Here is an 18,391-nt window from a genome sequence, read left to right as displayed (position 1 = left end):
TTTTTGTATTTTTAGTAGAGACAGGGTTTCACCGTGTTGACCAGGATGGTCTCGATCTCTTGACCTCGTGATCCACCCGCCTTGGCCTCCCAAAGTGCTGGGATTACAGGCTTGAGCCACCGCACCCAGCCCTGACTGTATCTTTTCAAGCAAACTGTTAAACTTATTTCTCACAACCTGTGCTTTGCTCACGATTACGCATCAAAGATCAAAGTCATCCTCTCTGGCAGGGGCGGGGGCTCCCGCCTGTAATACCAGCACTTTGGGAGGCTGAGGCAGGAGGATCACCTTAAGTCAGGAATTGGAGACCAGCCTGGCCAACATGGTGAAACTCTGTCTCTACTAAAAATACAAAAGTTAGCTGGGCATGGTGGTGTGCACCTGTAATCCCAGCTACTCGGGAGGCTGAAGCACTTGAACCTGGGAGGTAGAAGTTGCAGTGAGTCAAGATTGCACCCCTGCACTCAAGCCTATGTGACAGAGCAAGACTCTGTCTCACAAAACAAAACAAAACAAAACAAAAGTTATCCTCTCCAACAAGCCCAGGGGTGTCGATCCTCTAGCACCAATGATGGGCAGGTCCACGTGCTTTACCAGCTTTTACCAGCTGGCTGTGCCAAAAGCAGGACCAACCTGGCTCATGAAAACTGAGCAGCTTAAATAGACCCTGGGAGGAGGCCAAGGGAGTGTCTAGGGCCCGGCTGGGGTTTCCTCATAGAGTTCAGGTCTGCACCCACAGAAAAACACATGATGATGAAGGCTGGCAGTTGTATTCCCAGCAGCACAGCAAAGATCACTTTGATCTGGAAACTGTTTGAATAGATGCTTCCAACACCTACCACAGCTCTTATTAAAGCCATTTTCTAATGAAGTCTCCAATGACCTAGAGACAATCTAATAAACCCAGCAACAATCCCAGTTTGGACTGCTTTAAGCCTGGAGGACTTTTGGCAGTGCATCACTACACAGAACCATTTCTGTGATCGCCTGGTACCAAAGTCAAACGTTGTCCACAGAACATCTTTCTGTTCTGGAGATGGGAGGCACATGCAACGGACTGAACCTAGGTGGCAGGTCATCATAACTAGTCTAATTCCATGCATGTTTGAAATTTTTCATAATTTTTTAAGCTGAATCAGTTCCCAAGGTACAAATCCAAGAGAAGGAAGTGGTGGGCAAGAACTCGTCCTGCATGTTAATTTCGCTAAACCAAAAATTATCTAAATTATCTAACCCATCAAGAAGAGCCTCAAAGATAACAATAAACATTTACAAGCCAGACACTGTGCTAAGAACTGCCTGCCTTGGGTATCTCAATGTCTAAGGCTGAGGGGAAGTCACGACCGGCACAAAGAAGCTTTGCTGGATCCTTAGGGGTTTTTCTGAAGGTCACAGAACAATTGTTGGTAATGAAACAGCTAGGAAGTTGGTATGATAGACAAAGGGTGGCAATTGATTTAGAAGGAAACTAACTGGCTTACATTTTAGAGGGAATATCTAGTAACCAAGTAAGTACAAAGCTGTAAATAATTAGACTAGGCCGGGCACAGTGGCTCACGCCTGTAATCCCAACATTCTGGGAGGCTGAGGTGGGTGGTCATCTGAGTTCAGGAGTTCAAGACCAGCCTGGTTAACATGGTGAAACCCTGTCTCTACCAAAAATACAAAAATTAGGCCAGGTGCGGTGGCTCATGCCTGTAATCCTAGCACTTTGGGAGGCCAAGGTGGGCGGACTGCCTGAGCTCAGGAGTTTGAGACCAGCCTGGGCAAGATGGCGAAACCCCATCTCTACTAAAATACAAAAAAAAAAAAATAGCTGGGCAGGGTGAAATATGCCTGTAGTCCCAAGTCCCAGCTATTCAGGCAGCTGAGGCAGGGGAATTGCTTGAACCTGGGAGGTGGAGGTTGCAGTGAGCCGAGATCATACCACTGCACTCCAGCCTGGGTGATAGAGCAACTCTCTATCTCCCCCCCTCCAAAAAAAAAAAATCAGCTGGGCATGGTGCTGGGCACCTGTATTCTCAGCTACTCGGGAGGCTGAGGCAGGGGAATCACTTGAACCTGGGAGGCGGAGGTTGCAGTGAGCTGAGATTGCACCACTGCACTCAAGCCTGCATGACAGAGCGAGACTCTGTCTCAAAGTAAGTAAATAAATAAAAAAGCCGGGCGCGGTGGCTCACACCTGTAATCCCAGCACTTTGGGAGGCCGAGGCGGGTGGATCACGAGGTCAAGAGATCGAGACCATCCTGGTCAACATGGTGAAACCCCGTCTCTACTAAAAATACAGAAAATTAGCTGGGCATGGTGGCGCATGCCTGTAATCCCTGCTACTCAGGAGGCTGAGGCAGGAGAATTGCCTGAACCTAGGAGGCGGAGGTTGCGGTGAGCCGAGATCGTGCCATTGCACTCCAGCCTGGGTAACAAGAGCAAAACTCCGTCTCAAAAAAATAAATAAATAGACAGACTAAATTTTCTGCAGTGAAACAGGGAATGCCTGTAAAATTTTAGAAAAGGAAAGGAGTATGATGAAGTGTCCACACTCTCCATCCCTGAACAATGCTGCAAGTGAAGATCCTCCCAGGTGCTCTGTTTAGCTCAAGCCATTACTAGACTGAACTGCAGGAGGAAGCAAGGCCTCACCTCCAGCCCAACATGCAACAGGGAATTCATAACAAGTAATCAGGTATGAATGCAGAGGGGGCTGCCCCAGGAAAAGAAACAAACACAGGAACTTTGATAGGGCTAAATGTGCCCAGCCCTGTAGCCTCCCTGTAGCCTCCAGTGGCCAGCTTTCCATCCCCTCTTGACTGAGGTTCCGGGAAGCTGAAGTGGCAGAAACAGTACTCCATCCACCCCTCCATCCCTGATACCTGCTGACAGCATTGACCACAAGCCTCAGCTGTTCCTCGGCAGAGGCTGTCTGCTGCTGCCACCAGCGCCGGGCCTCCTGAGCACGGCTCAGCTCCAACTGCAAGGCCTGGGGAGGATGCAGCAAAGGACAGGGTCTCTCCGAGTCCTGGGGGCAGCCCCAGACAAGTGGCTCCCCTGCCCTCCCGGAGTCTCTACTGGGCTCAGACACCAACCTTGGCACCCATCCGCTCCACCTCTGCCTCTGCGGCTTTGTCCTGCAGGGATCGCTGCAGGATGGCCTGCTCCTGGCTCTGGGCTGTCACTTGTTCCTGGAGTGAGGCCACCTGGGAGAGGAGAGGGAGCTGGGCAAGGCCTTCTAGAGCTAAAAGGGGGGCACTGGAAGCAAAGTGGCAGGTGCAGAGATCTCTGTAAGAATGCCATGCAGGGGCCAGGAGAGGTGGCTCACGCCTGTAATCCCAACACTTTGGGAGGCTGAGGCAGATGGATCACTTGAGGTTAGGAGTTCAAGAGCAGCCTGGCCAACATGGTGAAACCCCATCTCTACAAAAAATAGAAAAATTAGCTGGGTGTGGTGGTACCTGCCTGTAGACCCAGCTACTCAGGAAGCTGAGGCAGAAGAATCGCTTGAACCCAGGAGGTGGAGGTTGCAGTGAGCTGAGATTACACCACTGCACTCCAGCCTGGGTGACAGAGAGAGACTCCTTCTCAAAAGAATAAAAAAAGAAAAAAGAAAAAGAAAGAACGCCACGCAGGAGACCGAAGCTTAGGTTCCTGAGAATGGAACCCAGTGTTCCTTCCATGTTCCACGTTCCATGTACCCCCTTGAACATGGGACTAGCCCTTGACTCACCCCACAGGACCCACCAACTGACAATGCCACCCTCCTCAGATGCTGTCACCTCCTCAGAGAGGCTGTCCCCAACCATCCTACCTGAGGCTGACCCACCCCACAGTCTCTCCATCACATTATCTTTTGATTCTTTCTTACTACTTTCTTTTTTTTGAGACAGGATCTCACTTTGTCACCCAGGCTAGAGTGCAGTGATGGGATCACAGCTCACCGTGGCCTTGATCTCCTGTGCTCAGGTGATCCTCCACCTCAGCCTCCACAGTAGCTGGGACTACAGGCATAAGCCACCATGCCTGGCTAACTTTTTATATTTTTAGTAGAGACAGGATTTCATGTTTCCCAGGCTGGTCTCCAACTCCTGACCTCAAGTGGTCCACCTGCTTCAGTCTCCCAAACTATTGCCATTACTCAGCTTGGCACGGTGGCTCCACCTGTAATCCCATCACTTTGGGAGGCTGAGGCAGGCAAATCATCTGAGATCAGGAGTTTGAGACCAAAGTGTTGGCATTACAGGCGTGACCACTGCACCGGCTTGAAACTTTCTGTATAGCACACATAATACTCAATGTTACCTGCTTACTTGCATGTTCTGTGTCTCTGCTCTAGAAGGCAGGCTCCACATTTCGGTTTTGTTCAGGGCTGCATGCTCAGCATGTGGTAACCACTCAATAAACACTGGTTGAATGGATGCCACCCTTATGGAAGGAGCAAGGTGCTGGGAGGGAATACAGGGAGAAAAGAGAGTGCAGTGACCTGTCCCTTCAGCTGCTTAACAGAGTTGCTGTGTTCCAGCTCCTGGGCCTTTAGCTGCACCATGAGGGCAAACACCTTCTCCCGCCAGCGGTTCAGCAGGGACTGGCACTTCCTGGTAAACTCAGGTTCCAGGGAATCTGAAGGTTGAACCTGAAGGAGAAGCAGCAAGAGGAACGTATGGACTCCTGGGGGAGGAGAGGAGGGAGGTGGTGTCTTTGTTTCTCCTGTCCTGCCTGGGCAACATGAGTTACAGCAAGGAGTTCACAGGAAGAAAGAGATCCAAGCAGGTTCTGGGGCATACTGACCCCTCCCGCCCACAGGGAGGGAGCAGGGGGACAGTAGGTGCAGGATGCGGCTGAGGGTGAGGGGCTGGGGGTCAGGCTGTACCTTCCTTGTCAGCTCCTCCTCCTGCAGGGCGAGGATGTGCGTGAGGCTCTGCACTCGCACCTGCAGCAGCTCCGCAGTGGCGTGCAGGCCATCCCGGTCCTCCTGCAAGTGCTGTGGGTGGAGGGAAGCAGCGCCTCTGTAGGGCGTCCATGCCACCTCAGGTACCACCTTCTCTCCTGGGGGCTATACTCTATACACGTTCCTCCGAGGGCCACACTTGCTCCCCCCCACCTGATCCCCAAGTCCCCACACAGATGCAGTCCTGCACTCTCACCTGCACGGTTTCCAGAAGCTTCTGTCGCTCCGGTTCCCATGTCTGGCTGTGAACCTCAGGAGGGACTTGTTCCCCAACATATTTTCTTAGATTCTCAACCAGGGTCACCTGAGCCTCCAAGTCGTCCTGGGTCTTGCTAGCGTTGGGGTATGAATGGAACAGCCACCAGTGGGGCGCCCTGCAGACCCACCACATCACCAACTGCTGGTCCCCCTGGTGTCTGCCCACCTACCTCAGTTGCTTCCGAAGCAGCTCGGCCTCCCTCTGAGCCTCGGCCAGCTCCTTGGCTTCCCCTGACCTCCTGGTTTCCAGACTACTCAGAGACTTCTCCAAGCCCTCGGCCTTGCTGGTCAAACTGGAAAGAGCCTCCTGGTGAGCCTGTGTCAAAGAGGACAGCTACGGAAAGAAGAGGGGGCTCAGCAGGGGCTCGACCCCACATGGGGGCCTTCCTTGTTCCCTTCACTCCCACTTTCTGTGACCTTAGAGAAGGACCCAACCAATCACCCAATTGTGCATAGCAAATGGAGAGCTGTTGGCTGGGTGCAGTGGCTCACGCCTGTAATCCCAACACTCTGGGAGGCTGAGGTGGGTGGATCACCTGAGGTCAGGTGTTCAAGACCAGCCTGGCCAACATGGTGAAACCCTGTCTCTACCAAAAATACAAAAATTAGCCAGGCTTGGTGGTATACACCTGTAATCCCAGCTACTCGTGAAGCTGAGGCAGGAGAATTGCTCCAACCCAGGAGGCAGAGGTTGAAGTGAGCCAAGATCCCACCACTGCAATTCTAGCCTAGGCGACAGTGAGACTCTGTCTCAAAAAAAAACGAAAAAACAACCATAAATGGAGAGTTGGTAACTCACTCTCCACAGTTGCCCCACAACCCATCAGGAGCTCTTGTCAGATCTCCTCCAAAACATATCTTCACCTCTCTCTGTCTCCACTGCCACCAACCCAAGGTAAGCTACCTTTATCTCTTGCCTGGGCCACAGCAACCATCTCCTAACGAGTCTTTACAAATCCTTGGTGGCTTATCACCGCATTCAGAACAAAACCCAGGTGCCTCTCAACGCCTGCGGGCTGGGTGACCCGGCCTCTGCCTGCCTCCTGAGCTCACTCCTGGAGGCTCTCCCACTGCTCCCCGCTCTAGCCACAGTGAGTCTGCTGAGAACCAGACAGTGGCCCCTCCTCGCTCTATAGACCTCAGGCAATAGCCCCTCCTCAGGATGGCCTCGCTGTGCTCTCTAATTCCCCCCACCACCCTACTCTGCCCCTCAGCTGGTCACGTACTCCTGAGCACTTAGCCCTGATCATGTCTTGCTTATGTGTATGTGTTACCATCTGTTGGGCCATACAGGAAGGAAAAGGAGGAATTTTGTCTTTTGCTCATGGCACCTCAAAGGGTTGTAGGGGTGTCAGAGCCACCAAGAGTCATGGGATGGACTGGGAAGGAGAGCAGAGTAGCCACTCTGCTTCCAGGTCTCCCTCCTCTAGCCCCGTCTCCATACAATAGTTAATTTGGGTGACATAAATCACAAAACTTTTAAGACATAATATGTAAATCTAATCATGTCATTTCCCTGCTTAAAGCCTTTCAACAGTTACTTATTACTTAAAAAAATTTTTTTTCTTTTTTTTGTTGCTGGTGATGGAGTTTCACTTTGTTGTCCAGGCTGGATCTCAGCTCACCGCAACCTTTGCCTCCCAGGTTCAAGCGATTCTCCTGCCTCAGCCTCCTGAGTAGCTGGGATTATAGGCATGAGCCACCACATCTGGCTAATTTTTATATTTTTAGTAGAGATGAGGTTTCACCATGTTGGCCAGGCTGGTCTCGAACTCCTGATCTCAAGTGATTCACCCACTTTCGCTTCCCAAAGTGTTGGCATTACAGGTGTGAGCCACCATGCCAGGCCCTAATTTCTTTTATAAAATAGACACGGGGGTCTCACTTTGTTGCCCAGCATAGTCTCAAACTACTGGGCTCAAGTAATCCTTCCACCTTGGCCTCCCTAAGTGCTGGGATTATAGATATGAGCCACTGTGCCCAGCCTGCTCATTACTCTTAAGGGAAAGTATCAAGTTCTGAACTGACCAAGGCCTGGGTCCTGTGCTCTGCAGCACACTCAGGGTCTTCATCTCTGTGCTCCAGCCTTCTGGCCTCCTCCTGTCCCCACCTCTACCTGCTGTCCTGCTGAGTGTTCACCAGCTACCACTGCACCCCACACACCTCTTCACTGGCCAGCTCCTATTCAGCACAAATGGTAGCTGGTTTTTAGTCTTGCTCTGCTGCCCAGGCTGGAGAGTAGTGATCTCACCTCATCGTAACCTCCGCCTCCCAGGTTTAAGCAATTCTCCTGCCTCAGCCTCCCAAGAAGCTGGGGGATTACAGGCACCTGCCACCATACCTGGCTAATTTTTGTATTTTTTTGTAGAGACTGGGTATCGTCATGTTGGTCAGACTGGTCTTGAACTCCTGGCCTCAACTGATCTACCAGCCTCAGCCTCCCAAAGTGCTGGGATTAGAGGCATGAGCCACCGTGCCTGGCCTAACTTCTTATTGCTAAATTTCTTTCATGAATCTCCTTTGTCCATTTTCTTTTTTTGAGACGGAGTTTCGCTCTTGTTACCCAGGCTGGAGTGCAATGGCGCGATCTCGGCTCACCGCAACCTCCGCCTCCTGGGTTCAGGCAATTCCCCTGCCTCAGCCTCCTGAGTAGCAGGGATTACAGGCACGCGCCACCATGCCCAGCTAATTTTTGTATTTTTAGTAGAGACGGGGTTTCATCATGTTGACCAGGATGGTCTCAATCTCTTGACCTCGTGATCCACCCGCCTCGGCCTCCCAAAGTGCTGGGATTACAGGCTTGAGCCACCGCGCCCGGCTATTTGTCCATTTTCTGATTGGACTGCTGGTCTTTCCATTACCAATTTCTATGCACATATTATGTATTAGGGATAGTACCCTTTTCTTGTAATCTGAGCTATAAATATGGGGTTTTTTGTTTTGTTTTGTTTTGTTTTTGCCACTCCTAATGTTCATGTTATAAAGTCAATGGGTCGATCTTTTCCTTTATGGCTTCTAGATTTTGGATTTTGACTCACAGGTAGAAAGGCCTTGTACACTACAAGGTTATAAGGAATTCAATTCTCCCTTGTTTTCTCCCAGTTCCTTTATGGTTTCTTTATTTTTTTTATTTTTTTGAGATGGAGTCTAGCTCTGTTGCCCAGGCTGAAGTGCAGTGGCGTGATCTTGGCTGACTACAACCTCCACCTTCCAGGTTTAAGCGATTCTCCTGCCTCAGCCTCCCAAGCAGCTGGGATTACAGGCATGCACCACCACACCCAGCTAATTTTTGTATTTTTAGTAGAGACGGGGTTTCACCATTTTGGCCAGGCTGGTCTTGAACTCCGGACCTTGTGATCCACCCACTTCAGCCTTCCAAAATGCTGGAATTACAGGTGTGAGCCGCCCATGCCCAGCCCTATGGTTACTTTTCTTGAAATGTTGACTGGTTGCCAGGCGCGGTGGCTCACGCCTATAATCCCAGCACTTTGGGAGGCCGAGGCGGGTGGATCACGAGGTCAAGAGATCGAGACCATCCTGGTCAACAAGGTGAAACCTCGTCTCTACTAAAAATACAAAAATTAGCTGGGCATGATGGTGCTTGCCTGTAGTCCCAGCTACTCGGGAGGCTGAGGCAGGAGAATTGCTTGAACCCAGCAGGTGGAGGTTGCGGTGAGCCGAGATCGTGCCATTGCACTCCAGTCTGGGCAACAACAGCGAAAACCCCCCTCAAAAAAAAAAAAAAAAAAAGAAATGTTGACTGGTTATAGCGGCATTCCCTGAACCCCAGACCAAGTTAGTGCTCTCTAGTCCTTCGAGGCATTCTCCCCAATTGCAATTACTTATGATTAAATTAAATATAGATGAGTGTATCCCCACAAGGCTGTCAGCTTCATCCACGAAGCCAGGACTCAGGCTAATTTGGTCACTAAGTCTCATAGATGGCAAAGAGTAAGCACTGTGGACTGAATAATCTGTATCCCGGTCCACCATAGCCTCCTTACCAACCTTCCTCACTGCCCTCCACAATACCCCCAATGAACTGGTACCTGCAGTAAAGTAGGGAGGCAAACTACTTCCTACTAGAAAGGAAAGGAGGGCTTCAAGTGGTGGGAGGCCACCTGAGTCTCAGGGAAAAAGTGGAATCTGAATTAAGATCAAAGCACCCAAGTTCTCCATCTTTCTAGGCCATGTGTGTTTCCTTTCACCAAAGGTCTCATCATTCCACTACTTACTACTCATGGGGGAGTCTTTTCTGCAATCCTTGCTTGGAAGCTACTGCCCAGCTCTCCATTATGAATTTGAATCCTTTCCACCTCTGGATTCACCTGCTCTTGGTGCAGCCTCTGAACCTCTTCCAGCTCCCGCTGACTCCCCTCTTCCAAGTTCTTCCGGACGACCTCAGCCCCAGCCAAAGCAGCACGTAGGCCCTCGGCCTCGGCTCGGCCAGCCTTCTCCGCCCGTGCCAGAGCCTCCAGCTCCATGGCCTGGGCCTCTAGCCTCATCTTCTGCTGCAGCGAGGTCTCTCGCAGGAGCCGGACCTCCTCCTCTAGCCGCCGTAGCTCTTGCAGCTGCCGAGAGATCAGCTCAGCCTGCTGGCTCAGGGCCTGTGACCCCTCCAACTCCCGGCACCTTCAAAGACAAGTTAGTGCAGATGAAACTTGTCTCCAGAGATGGAAGGATAGGTGAGAGCATAAACATAGCCAGGAGAAGCAAAAGAGGACCCCTCTGCACTCGTGTTGGGAGGTGAAGGGGGTGCTGAAGCTGGGGCATGGGGATGTCTGCACCTATATCATCATCATTCATCAAAGCCCTATTGAGCATGTTAAGTCCAGTGCCTGGACTCACAGGACCTAAAGTCTGGCTGAGATCCTGAAACATGATCTCTCTAGAGAGCGCTACATACAGGCAGATTCAACATCAAACGTGTGTACCATTAGGCCACCACATTCTTTTTGTTTTTTGGTGTTTGTCTTATTTATTTTTTCATTTTTAGGCCACACATTTTAAGTGGAAAAGTTGGACGAACACACAGAGACTTCTGAATTCTGATTTAAGGGCAAGAAGTTTGAGGAAGGAATGGGCATAAAAAGGTCATGAGCTACCAGTATCAATATGGTGAGGCCAGGTGCTAGTTAAAGGCATTTATCGAGTGTTAGGTATACTTTATGAGGCGTCGGAGAGAACAGGACATAAATAACATAGTGCCAACCTTTGGAGAATATCATCTACCAATGTCACGTAAAGTTTAATCCAGTTTGGAACATGGCTCCTGAGGCAGCTCTCTCTCTGAGACCCTGGACCACAGGAGATTGTTGTTGTTTTTAGAGACAGGGCATCACTCTGTCACCCAGGCTTCAGTGCAGCACGATCCAGTGGCTGGATCGTAAGTCACTGCCTCTTTGAACTCCTGAGCTCAAGCAGTCCTACCACCTTAGCCTCCCGAGTAGCTGGGACTACAGATGCATGCAACCACAGCCAGCTAATTATTTTCTGTGGAGACAGAGTCTCACTTTGTTGCCCAGCCTGGTCTTGAACTCCTGGGCTCAAGGGATCCTCCTGCCTCAGCTCCCAAAGTGCTAGGATTATAGGTGTGAGCTGCCATACCTGGCTTTTTCTTTCTTTCTTTTTTTTTTTTTTTTTTAAAAAGTAGCAGGGATCTGTAGTCTAGGGAAATTAAGTGACTTGCCAGATGTCCTCTAGCTGGTAGCCAAACTAGAAGCAGAGTCTCTGTCTCCCGACACCCAGTCTAGTATTCCTCCTTCTTTATCATGCTGCTGCTTCTAATGTAATCCTACTCTGGAGCAAAATGGCAGAATGATATCCTAGTACATCTGGGAAAAGGCACATGAAGCAAGAATGAGAATGTTTACAGACAATACGACAGACAGCATGGCCAGCTCCCATAGCATGTCCTCTGTAAAGGCTTTCTTCCATCAGAGTCAACCCACACCGCCACAGTGCTGGGTCTCTACTTCCAGTTTGCACTTCTTCGTCTTGCCTCATGCTACGCTTTATAATCAGCTGGTGGTCAATCTATCTCCCCTCTTAGGGTTTTAGGTTCCTTATTAATGACAAATTCAAGTCACGTTTGTCATATTCACTATTGTTATCCCCATCCCTAGCACCTAGCACGTTGCTTTATTATTTATGCACTGTAGGCACTAGTAATTGCTTACATAAAAATGAGTAAGTTATGGAAACACTGGCCAAAACAGGGTAAGATATTCCAGTGAGGAAGGCTCATTAGCAAGCAAGCCAGAGAAAATGGCAAGGATGGATCCCTACCTGCCTCTCTGCCCTGGTTCCTGTCTGTTACTGGCAACATCCCGTTCCCACATCGTCACTTGAGGTCTTTGGGTGTCTGTCCGCCTCTCTGAGACATCTTGATAGCCTGGGGGTTGGACCAGGGGAATGTCTGCGAGCCAGGTGGGAGCCATTTTTGGTAGAGTTGAAAGGGGCCGAGTTTGAAAGTGGGAGGGGGGAATCAGCCCAGTGGAACCTGAGAATTACAAAAGCAAAGATGGTCAGTTTCCCAGGCAGAGGCAACCACCACTCCCCTTGCCTGGTCCCACTGACCTGAAGGTGGAAACATCTTCACATTATTTGAAGGCTCTAGATTCTGTCTCCAGCCATATATATTCCCCTGGACAATAGGAGAAACAAGGACACTCCAATTCAATTTTCAGGCCACCTTCCAAAGAGAAATCCCCTACAATAACAAAGTCATAATCCTTCAATTACAGCCAGGTCCACCCGATGCTCCGCTCTTTTCCTACTTCCCCAAAGAAGTAGGAGATACCCCAAACTCACTTGCTTGTCTCAACCTGGTTCCTGGTAGAACCCAGGCAACTAACTACAAAGTGGAGAGAATTTACTGAGAGACCGAGAGGGGGCTCTGAGGCTTTACTCATACTTTCAGGATTCTGGGCAATGCCTTTACCCTCCTCCTTAAGTTTCTATGGTCCCTGCTGCTCCTGGCCAAAGGTGAGAAAGGAGGTACACAGTGCAGGGGTCTTGAGCGCCATCTCCAGAATTCTCTCCATGGCTCAGAAAGGCCTGGGGGAAGCCCATCCAGACACCACCAGGCCATGACTCTTGGGTCCTTCCCTATTAAAGAGCTGGCCCAAGGCCTGGCCCCAGGTGAATGTGGCCACATGCAGGGTTAGACCCCTCCCCAGGACCTTGGGAATCCAGGCAGCCTAGATCCCCAGGCAGAAAAGCCAGCTTCCTGACATCTCATCCAAATCTTGCCTGGAGCTGTCCTCTCAGCTTCTCTCTACTATCCCCTCAGCTTCCATGCCTGCTGGAAGATTTTTCTAGATTCCTAACACACAGCGGGCACTTTAAGATCTTCCTCCCACCCTCCCACCCTCATTCATCTATTTGTTATCCAAATCTGGGCTTCCTACTCCCGTCCCTTTTTATATCCTAATCTACTTTTTTCTGAAGGTATTATTCTGGTCCTCACCCTCACCCCCATCTCTCAATAGCCCGCTCTCGTCCCCTGCTAGCCGGCTCTGCTCTCCCCCCAACGCTCCCTCAGATAACCGAGGCTTCACCCTGTTGGCCCCTGAGCTCTAAGGCTGTTCTGATCTCCTCATCTGTCCCTTCACCGGGCCCCTGTGCCTCCTTCCCCTTTGGACCCCTTACACCCTCCCAGCACCCTCTCTCAGCCCCTTCCCGCCCCCAACCGACTCTTCCCGAACGTCCCTTACCCACCGCGAGAGCACCCTATTGCGCTTTGGCCACACCTCCTCCGCCTGGCTCCTGGCCCCGCCTCTGCATGGACTGCGCCTGCGCAAGTCAGGCGCTCTGACGCCTCCATTTCATTCAGGGGACAGGAAAGGTGCACGCAGGCGCAATGCCGCCTAAAGCTGGGCTCAATGCGTCAGAGAATCTCCGCGCCCAGGCGGCTCCTCCCCACTGCGGGAACCCGGGAAAACCTGTGAGCTAATCAGAAAAAGCAGAAGGCGGGAGGGCTTGGGGCACCGTCCAATGGCGCGAAAGAGAACAAATGATCTGGCCAATCAGGAACGGCACGGGGGCGGGCTCGCTCGGCGCGAAGTTCGGGCCCGGGAATTCCGAAGGAGGGGTAGGCTGCCTGCGCCCCGAGGCCGCGCCCCTTCAGGCTCCGGCTTGTTGGCTGTCAAACAGCTGCGGAAGTGTTGGCTCCCGCGGAGGAGCCCAGGGGGTCCCGGGACCCCCGCACAGGTTGGCATTGCTTGAAGAGGAGGCCACTCGGAGACTGCACCGCACGGGTAGATCCGAAACGCGGCTGAGGCCGAGGGAAAAGGCTGGGTATGCCTTGCATGATCTCGGGAGCGCCTTCCGTTTTTAATCCCACCTAGAGAAGCCGGGAAGCAGAGGTTTAGGTCCAATTTGTTGGAGAACTTAAGGATTTGTTTGCAGTTCCTTTTGGGGGATGACAGTGGATTCATTGCCCTCGGGGGTTCAAACTAGTTATGAGTGAGGGATTGGCCAGCGATCGGGGCGCAGGCCAGCAGGAGTGCTCTGTTAGGATAAGCAAGCTTGATAGGAAGAAGCTGCTCTTCTCTAAATTACACAGAGGTGATGTGTTCGTATTGCACGTAGACAGTTTGTATAACAGGACCTCCCCGCCCCGCCACCCTGACACACAAAAGAGCTGCCTAAAATATCCTTGCCTTGCAGATTGGAGGTTCTCCAAATATTTTGCGACCTGAGGATCCAGCTCAAGTGAGGTGCCGTAGGACGTGTTCCTGAGTTTGCATTGTATGGAGACTTTCCTGGAATCTTTCAGTTGCAAGTCAGCTTCACAACAAATTTTGCAGTCCTAGGCTGCTTCCAGTCTGAATTTAGACTAACTTAGGTAGTGTGCTTAAAGTTGAAACTGCACACAGCACAACTCAAGTTTGCATCAGACTGGGAAGCGAACTTGAGCCAGTGGTGCGTGGCCCAGGAGTGGGAAAGGAAATGGATGCCTGAAGTGGAAGGTGGTGCAGAGGGGGCACCGCCCATGCTGCCCTGCTTCCAACTGCTGCGCATAGGGGGCGGCAGAGGCGGAGATCTCTACACCTTTCACCCCCCGGCCGGGGCTGGCTGCACCTACCGCTTGGGCCACAGGGCCGACCTGTGTGATGTGGCTCTGCGGCCCCAGCAGGAGCCTGGCCTCATCTCTGGGATCCATGCCGAACTGCATGCCGAGCCCCGGGGTGATGACTGGAGGGTCAGCCTGGAAGACCACAGCAGCCAAGGTGAGCAGTAAGCAGGGCAGCTTTGCCCCTGGGTTGTTGAAGTTCCAGGCTGGAATGAGGAAGGGTCTCCACAAGACCCTGCTGCCTGCCTCCTATACTCCATCACATTGGATTGATGGTCATGGTCCAGACCTTCATCTTCCCACCAGAAGTGTGCAGTCTGCTGTTAAAAGAAAGTCATGGGCCGGGCGCAGTGGCTCAAGCCTGTAATCCCAGCACTTTGGGAGGCTGAGGCGGGTGGATCACGAGGTCAAGAGATCGAGACCATCCTGGTCAACACGGTGAAACCCCGTCTCTACTAAAAATACAAAAAATTAGCTGGGCATGGTGGCGCGTGCCTGTAATCCCAGCTACCCAGGAGGCTGAGGCAGGAGAATTGCCTGAACCCGGGAGGCGGAGGTTGCGGTGAGCCGAGATCGCGCCATTGCACTCCAGCCTGGGTAACAAGAGCGAAACTCCGGCTCAAAAAAAAAAAAAAAAAAAAGAAAGAAAGTCATGGGGGGCGGGAATGGGGGAAGAAGTGTGCACAGTCAGAAGCTCTCTGAAAGACTGACCCTTGTTGGTCCCGTTTAGCTCATACAAGACCTGGGGTATCATCAGAAAGGTGTCACAGCGGGGATGTTCTGGGGCCACTAGAGGCCAAGTTTAGACTTGATTCAGTTTCCAGCTTTGCTGAGGCACTCTGTTCCTGGATTACGGCAGTTCTATGTTGAATAATGTTTTTAATAATCTGGGCTCGTGTCTTTCTCCCTGACTTGAGGCAGTTAACCTCAGAAAGCCTAGATTCACATTTGAGTTTTGCCACTGGCCCCTGGCAAAACCTCCTCCTCTTGGAGGTCTGCTTTAGGAGTGTTGTGGGTATTAGTAGCCAACATTCATCTAGTGCATACTGTTATGAGCCAGGCACTATTTTAAGTGTTTTGAATGTAAGGGGCACTAATATCCTCATTTACAGTAAAGGAAAATAAGGCACAAAGAGATTAAGAAACTTGTCCAGGGCTGGGCATGGTGGCTCATACCTGTAATCCAGCACTTTGAGAGGCCAAGGTGGGTGGATCACTTGAGCTCAGGAGTTCAATACCATCCTGGGAAACATGGTGAAACTCTGCCAAAAAATTAATTAACTAATTAATTTAAAAAACTAAAGGCAAAAAAAAAAAACTAAAGGCTTGCTCAGGGTCACATAGCTTATAAGTGGTAGAGCTAAGATCTGAACAAGTTGGAGCTGGAGGAGAGTCAGCATGGTTGAAAATTGGACCTTAGGGGCCAGGCACAGTGGCTCACACCTGTAATCCCAGCACTTTGGGAGGCCGAGGCAGGCGGATCACCTGAGGTCAGGAGAGTTCGAGACCAACCTGACCAACATGGAGAAACCCCATCTCTATTAAAAATATAAAAGTAGCCTGGCATGGTGGCGCATGCCTGTGATCCTAGCTACTCAGGAGGCTGAGGCTGGAGAATTGCTTGAATTTGGGAGGCAGAGGTTGTGGTGAGCTGAGGTTGCACCACTGCACTTCAGCCTGGGCAACAGAGCAAGACTTCGTCTCAAAAAAAAAGGAAGAAATTGGACCTTAGGAGAGTGAGGACAGGGATCCTTTGTAGGAAAGCACAAGAAATACAGACTTGTGGCCGGGCGCGGTGGCTCACGCCTGTAATCCCAGCACTTTGGGAGGCCGAGGCGGGTGGATCATGAGGTCAAGAGATCAAGACCATCCTGGTCAACATGGTGAAACCCCGTCTCTACTAAAAATATAAAAAATTAGCTGGGCATGGTGGCGCGTGCCTGTAATCCCAGCTACTCAGGAGGCTGAGACAGGAGAATTGCCTGAACCCAGGAGGCGGAGGTTGCGGTGAGCCAAGATCGCGCCATTGCACTCCGGCCTGGGTAACAAGAGCGAAACTCCATCCCAAAAAAAAAAAAAAAAAAAAGAAATACAGATTTGTTCCCAGCTGACAAGAAGCATACTGCCTGGTACCTGCCACCTGCTGAGGGGCTTAGGATGTGAGGGAGAATCTGATGACAGTTTCAGGTTCTTCCCCAGAAATCAGACAAGAGCCAGATTTCTCCATGCCTGACTCTGGTTATTTCTGTTTTTGTCCTCCGTATTTGTCTGGTGCCCTGCCATCAACAGGGACTTTGGTCAATAATGTCCGAATCCCAAGAGGTCACAGGCTGGAATTGAGTGATGGAGACCTCCTGACCTTTGGCCCTGAAGGGCCCCCAGGGACCAGCCCCTCGGAGTTCTACTTCATGTTCCAACAAGTACGAGTCAAACCTCAGGACTTTGCTGCCATTACCATCCCACGGTCTAGGGGAGAAGCCCAGGCTGGGGCTGGGGCTGGCTTCCGTCCTATGCTGCCCTCCCTTGGGGCTCCACAGCGGCCTCTTAGCACCTTCTCCTCTACCCCCAAGGCCACACTAATCCTGAACTCCATTGGCAGCCTCAGCAAGCTCCGGCCCCAGCCCCTCACCTTCTCCCCTAGTGGGGGTAGACCAAAGAGCTTGCCAGTTCCCATCCCACCTGGGGAAGTGGGTATCACCCCTTCTGCTCCACCCCCACGCAATCGGAGGAAATCTGCTCACCAAGTGTTAGCAGAACTGGATGAGAGTGAGCCTCCTGAGAGCCCACCACCAGCTCTTATGGAGCCCAGGAAGAAACTCCGTGTAGACAAAGCCCCTCTGACTCCCAATGGGTAAGTGGAGACCTCACTTGGCCTTCTCAGTGTTTTACTGCCTTTTGATTCCTTGTATCCCTAGGCTGGGAGGTGGAATAGATGCGAGTGGCAAGATCTGGGTTAGCTCTGATAAGAAAAGAAAAATATGTGCAGGAGAAAATGAGAGGTGGGGTGGGGGCAATGTTTATAACAGCTGGAGTGGGCACATCCTACTTTTTATTCATCTAGCTTTAACCCCATTCTCCTAGAGCCTAAGGATGGGGAACTTCCAGGCTCACACTAGAGGTTTTTAGGCCCACCCTATGTGTTTTTAAAGACAGAGTCTGGGCTAACCTTAGTCCTCAGACCACTGTGCCTCTGTGGACTCACCCTATGACCAGCCATAGGGTGGCAAAGTCTAGGTCGTCTCCTACAGTTTTCCAGTGACTCTTGTATTTGTGTTACTTCCTTCAGAAATCGACGTGGCCATCCTCGTCCTCGGAAGTACCCAGGGAGCAATCCCATGGCTCCCCCTGCAGTTGGGGATGGGGAGCCCTGTGCAGCTCCTTGTTGCTGCCTGCCCCAGGAAGAGACAGTGGCCTGGGTTCAGTGTGATGGCTGTGACCTCTGGTTCCATGTGGCCTGTGTTGGCTGCAGCATCCAGGCTGCCAGGGAGGCTGACTTCCGATGCCCAGGGTGCCGTGCTGGCATCCAGACCTAAGGTCAACCATGAAGACACCCTCGGACACAGCTGCCCATCAGTAGACACAGCAGTGAGCAAATGGGTCTGATAAATGCTCCCGTCCCTTTCCAGGAGGGAATGACTGCAGGGAAGGGTGGATTGATGTGGACTCATTCAGGGCCTGGAGCAGAAGAGCCTGGTGGCCAACGTGACAGAAGAAATGGCTTCCTGCCAAAGATATTGCCACCTCCAGGAAATTGCCAGTGAGCTGGAAGTTCCCATTCTTACAAGGCCATGTTGCCACGGACACCAAAATATCTGTAGTCAGAGCACTGATCAGTTGCAAAAGCCATGCCTGCAAATAATGGAAAACTAAGGGAGTTTTTTAAAAAATTTCTCTTTCCTGCCGTAAGAGGAAGTTCTTTTTTTTTTTGAGACGGAGTTTCGCTCTTGTTACCCAGGCTGGAGTGCAATGGCGTGATCTCGGCTCATCGCAACCTCCGCCTCCTGGGTTCAGGCAATTCTCCTGTCTCAGCCTCCTGAGTAGCTGGGATTACAGGCACGTGCCACCATGCTCAGCTAATTTTTTGTAGTTTTAGTAGAGACGGGGTTTCACCATG

At 51.3% G+C, this 18,391-nt stretch overlaps 2 protein-coding genes across 7 annotated transcripts; one reads left to right on the top strand and one right to left on the bottom strand.

Moving 5' to 3' along the window:
• Window positions 1-2,433: 2,433 nt before the first annotated feature.
• On the bottom strand, window positions 2,434-13,031 carry CCHCR1 (coiled-coil alpha-helical rod protein 1). Of its 6 annotated transcripts, none has more exons than XM_032270824.1 (10): window positions 12,115-12,867; window positions 11,778-11,844; window positions 11,487-11,700; window positions 9,527-9,830; window positions 5,369-5,532; window positions 5,137-5,272; window positions 4,863-4,973; window positions 4,476-4,625; window positions 3,085-3,195; window positions 2,434-2,978 (listed from the first exon to the last, which is right to left on the bottom strand). In XM_032270824.1, exons 1-10 carry the CDS (start codon window positions 12,355-12,357, stop codon window positions 2,592-2,594), a joined length of 1,887 nt encoding a protein of 628 aa, XP_032126715.1. In that variant the 5' UTR covers window positions 12,358-12,867; the 3' UTR covers window positions 2,434-2,591. The 6 variants fall into 6 exon arrangements, with proteins under 6 accessions (XP_032126715.1, XP_032126717.1, XP_032126721.1 ...); XM_032270826.1 differs by having other exon boundaries at window positions 2,435-2,978; window positions 5,369-5,514; XM_032270830.1 differs by lacking the exon at window positions 12,115-12,867 and adding an exon at window positions 12,893-12,911 and having other exon boundaries at window positions 2,437-2,978.
• Window positions 13,032-13,044: 13 nt separating this feature from the next.
• TCF19 (transcription factor 19) lies at window positions 13,045-18,154 on the top strand. Its single transcript, XM_032270831.1, has 4 exons — window positions 13,045-13,499; window positions 13,872-14,434; window positions 16,567-17,128; window positions 17,564-18,154. Exons 2-4 carry the CDS (start codon window positions 14,158-14,160, stop codon window positions 17,808-17,810), a joined length of 1,086 nt encoding a protein of 361 aa, XP_032126722.1. The 5' UTR covers window positions 13,045-13,499; window positions 13,872-14,157; the 3' UTR covers window positions 17,811-18,154.
• The last annotated feature ends 237 nt before the right edge of the window (window positions 18,155-18,391 follow it).

This window comes from Sapajus apella, unplaced genomic scaffold (genome assembly GCF_009761245.1).
Source record: "Sapajus apella isolate SASKATOON/1434 unplaced genomic scaffold, GSC_monkey_1.0 scaffold216, whole genome shotgun sequence".
In the NCBI taxonomy this organism is placed as follows: domain Eukaryota; kingdom Metazoa; phylum Chordata; class Mammalia; order Primates; family Cebidae; genus Sapajus; species Sapajus apella.
The sequence above is the reverse complement of the archived record's forward strand: the minus strand, read 5'-3'. Positions and strand labels throughout refer to the sequence as shown.